Source organism: Agrilus planipennis, unplaced genomic scaffold (assembly GCF_000699045.2).
Source record: "Agrilus planipennis isolate EAB-ADULT unplaced genomic scaffold, Apla_2.0 scaffold183, whole genome shotgun sequence".
NCBI lineage: Eukaryota > Metazoa > Arthropoda > Insecta > Coleoptera > Buprestidae > Agrilus > Agrilus planipennis.
The window spans coordinates 55,728-59,187 of record NW_020438983.1 but is presented as its reverse complement, the minus strand read 5'-3'; the positions used below and the strand labels follow the sequence as shown (position 1 = coordinate 59,187).

The following is a 3,460-nucleotide window of genomic DNA, read 5'->3' as shown; positions in this document are numbered from 1 at the left end:
GAAATCGGTTGACTGATTGTAAAAAATTTATAGAACCAATAGTTACTTTTTTCAAAAAAGAAAACTAGATAGAAAGACTCCTAAAAATACGACTTTAACTGGAGACTCTCCGTAAAGAAAATCATACATTACAAACAATTATCTACACTCAGAGGACTGTGACACGTAGTTTTTCCCTAAATAAACGGAAATCTTGAATGATAGCGAACTGTTCGTTTAAACTGGTAACTTGTTTAAAGGTATTTCTGATAATTATTTTATTAATGGTTTTCTCTTTAATAACCAATGCTAATTAGTCTAAAATCGATATATGATTGCTGTAAAATCTAGATATCTTTCGTACTTCTTATCGTATTATGTATTAGCTAGAGAGATGTTATTTTATTCAGGTACCACATAATTCCTGTCTGGTTTACTTTACGAGGCATATTCAGAAAGTATCGCGAATTTTGAGTTTCCGCGGGTTTTGTATATTCGATTTTCGATTTTTTTATGGTTTTATGTTAATACTTATGTCTCTCACTTATACTGACAAGTGTAGCCATGTTGAATGTTCAGTTAATTTTTGATAGCTGCATTGCTTGCACGGCTCTATTGCCTGTTCCAAAAAAATGGATCAAAGCATCTGTATCAAATTTTGTGTGAAAAACAAAATTAAGTGCGCGGACGCATTCTGAATGTTGACTGTGGCATATGGAGAAGCTACCTTGAGCCGAAGCAACGTTTTTCTGTGGTACAAAATGTTCTCAGACGGCCTAGAAGATGTGGACGACGAAGAGCGTGCAGGACTCCCGAGAACGTCAACAACAGACGAAAACATTGATGAAGTGAAGAAAATAGTATTGGTCAATCGTCGAATCACCGTTAGAGAAGTTGCTGAGGACCTGAACATATCGATTAACTCCTGCCATTCAATTTTTACGAATGATTTGGGCATGAGACGAGTCGCCGCGAAATTCCTACCAAAATTGCTCAAGAGGGTCATAAGTGGTGACGAATCATGGATTTCTGATTATGTCGGGGAAACCAAACCTCAATCATCCCAATGGAAGCTGCCGTACGAACCAAGACTGGAAAAAGCGCGCTAAGTTAGGTCGAATGTGAAGGTTTTGCTTGCAGTTTTCTTCAATTGCAGTCATGAGTTCTTGCCACAGGGTACAAAAGTCAATAAGGAATATTACCTGCAAGTTTTGCGAAATTTGCGCGAAGCAATCAGCCAGAAACGCCCGAATTTTTGAAAGAACAAAAAATGTCTTTTGCACCATGATAACGCCCCTACTCACATATCGTTGCTTGACCAAAAACAGCACACTCATAATTCCGCAGCCACCGTATTCCCCAGATCTCGCCCCCTGTGACTTTTTCTTGTTCCCGAAACTGAAGAGGCCCATGAGAGGACTACGCTATGATTGAGGAGATAAAGACGGCACCGAAGGACGAGTCGAGCAAGATCACAAAATATGATTTTTTAGCACAAGTGTATAATGTCTGGTAGGGATTACTTTGTTGGGGACAAAATAGATATTCATGAATAAATAATTTTTGAAAAAACACAAAATTCGCGATACTTTTTGAACAGACTTCGTATTATAAAACTACACACCATCTGAACGCTCGTGTAAATACAATACTTTGCGATGAGGCAGAAGTAGAAACTCCGTCAATTTACCGTAGGTGCGCACCGTATCCTTCCGAATGGCAAGAGAACTCGTACAACTTTGTACCAAATAGGAATATCGTGAGAATTTTTATTGAAGGTAAAGATCAAGCGTATAAGTAACAAACCTGAAAGTATTTCATAAGAACAGATTCAGTAGTTTTTGCGTGTTGCGTAACGCATGCCTATCATTTTATTTATACATATAGATCCACATTAAAAAGGATACACGCTATTTGGGTACTGCATATACAGACTAAGTAATTTCCGTATGTATTATGTAATGCGTGAAATTTCGATTGGAAAACCAAAATATATTACTTTCTATTTCTCCTCTTTTATAAGGACTCTACGTTAATATTTGTACGATTATTTAATTTGTTAATTATATAATACTAGTGACCCGCCCCAGCTCCGCACGGGTGCAACGCTGATACTAAATATATTTTTGTTTTGTTTAGATTATTATCGAAAAGGGGAAATCTTCAAAAGATACCCCCTGAACATACTAAATATACTACAGAATGTCTTTATATACAACATTCACAATTTTTTTGTCATTAGACAATACAAAAACCGGCCTCCCGTACCGCCGCAACCGCTATGTCCCTGCATTTTAAATCTGTAATATCTTCGAAAATATTAATTTAAATTACATGCTGCAGAGGGCCATATTGATCTATATTAAATGCAAAATGTATATAATGCACTTAATTGGATAAGAATTAATGCTGTATTGCCTACAATTGCTTCGTAAATAAGTCATTATTTCTCATAAAAAGTAAAGGATAAAAATGGTTATTGTGGGTTATCCCTAAGAGATAGACATATACCTTCGCGGACTTTTTTGTAGACCCTTTTAAGATGTACAATATTGTAGTACAATATTCTGATCTATCTCGTAGGGTTCAGCCAGCGTTTGCAATGTAAGCGCAAAAAATGTGTTTATTTACGACATCACATTAGAAACCTCTAAGATTATTAGTGTTTCCGTACTATATTATGCATGTATTATACATAGAAACCTTCCTCTTGAATCAATCTATCTTTTAAAAAAAACGCATCAAAATCCGTTGCGTAGTTTTAAAGATTTAAGCATACATAGGGACAGGCAGCGGGAAAGCGGCTTTGTTTTATACTATGTAGTGATATTACATATTGAATATAACTTTCGTTTATGTGGACAACTAAATAATGTGAATAACTACTGTACTTTTCAATTCACACTATCGGATCTACTTCAGTTATAACAGCTCGTATCTTTACCTGTATGTATTTTACCGCATTTTCAGTAACAAGAGTGAAACCAAGATTAAATTGAAAACTGACAAAACATGAAACGTCTTATTACATTTCTGACTCGTCAGTTTTACACGTGTCCTTAAACGTGGAAAATAATATTTCCACACCACCTGTGTACAAAGTTCAAATATCCTTTTATAAGAAACGTAACTTTTTTATATAAGAAGTCGTAATTTTCAGAAGTTTTTTATCTGCAATTGCTTCAGATAGTACCTTAAATTATATACTTTTGTGTTTGTATCATATATAGGTATATTAAAGTACCTGCAATAGTTTTTGAAAAAGTTGCCAGGCCCTATTCGGATTAAGATCATCATTAAAGACAGTACAACTGTAGGGATAGATATACAAGGGCAAAAGATTAGTATGCTTAGATTTGCAGATGATATAGCAGTATTAGCATCTAGCAAGGAGGACCTAGAGATAGCTTTAAATAAAATGGAAGCGGTACTGACAGATCAGTACTGTATGAAAATAAATAAAAGTAAAACTAAAATACTG

General features: G+C 35.2%; 1 protein-coding gene across 1 annotated transcript; it reads left to right on the top strand.

Annotated features, from left to right (window-relative positions):
• Nucleotides 1–677: 677 nt before the first annotated feature.
• Nucleotides 678–950, top strand: LOC112904736 (protein GVQW3-like; the record flags this gene model as incomplete). Its single annotated transcript, XM_025975578.1, has 1 exon — nt 678–950. A coding segment is annotated over exon 1 (273 nt), but the record flags the coding sequence as incomplete, so codon positions are not given.
• Nucleotides 951–3,460: the final 2,510 nt, after the last annotated feature.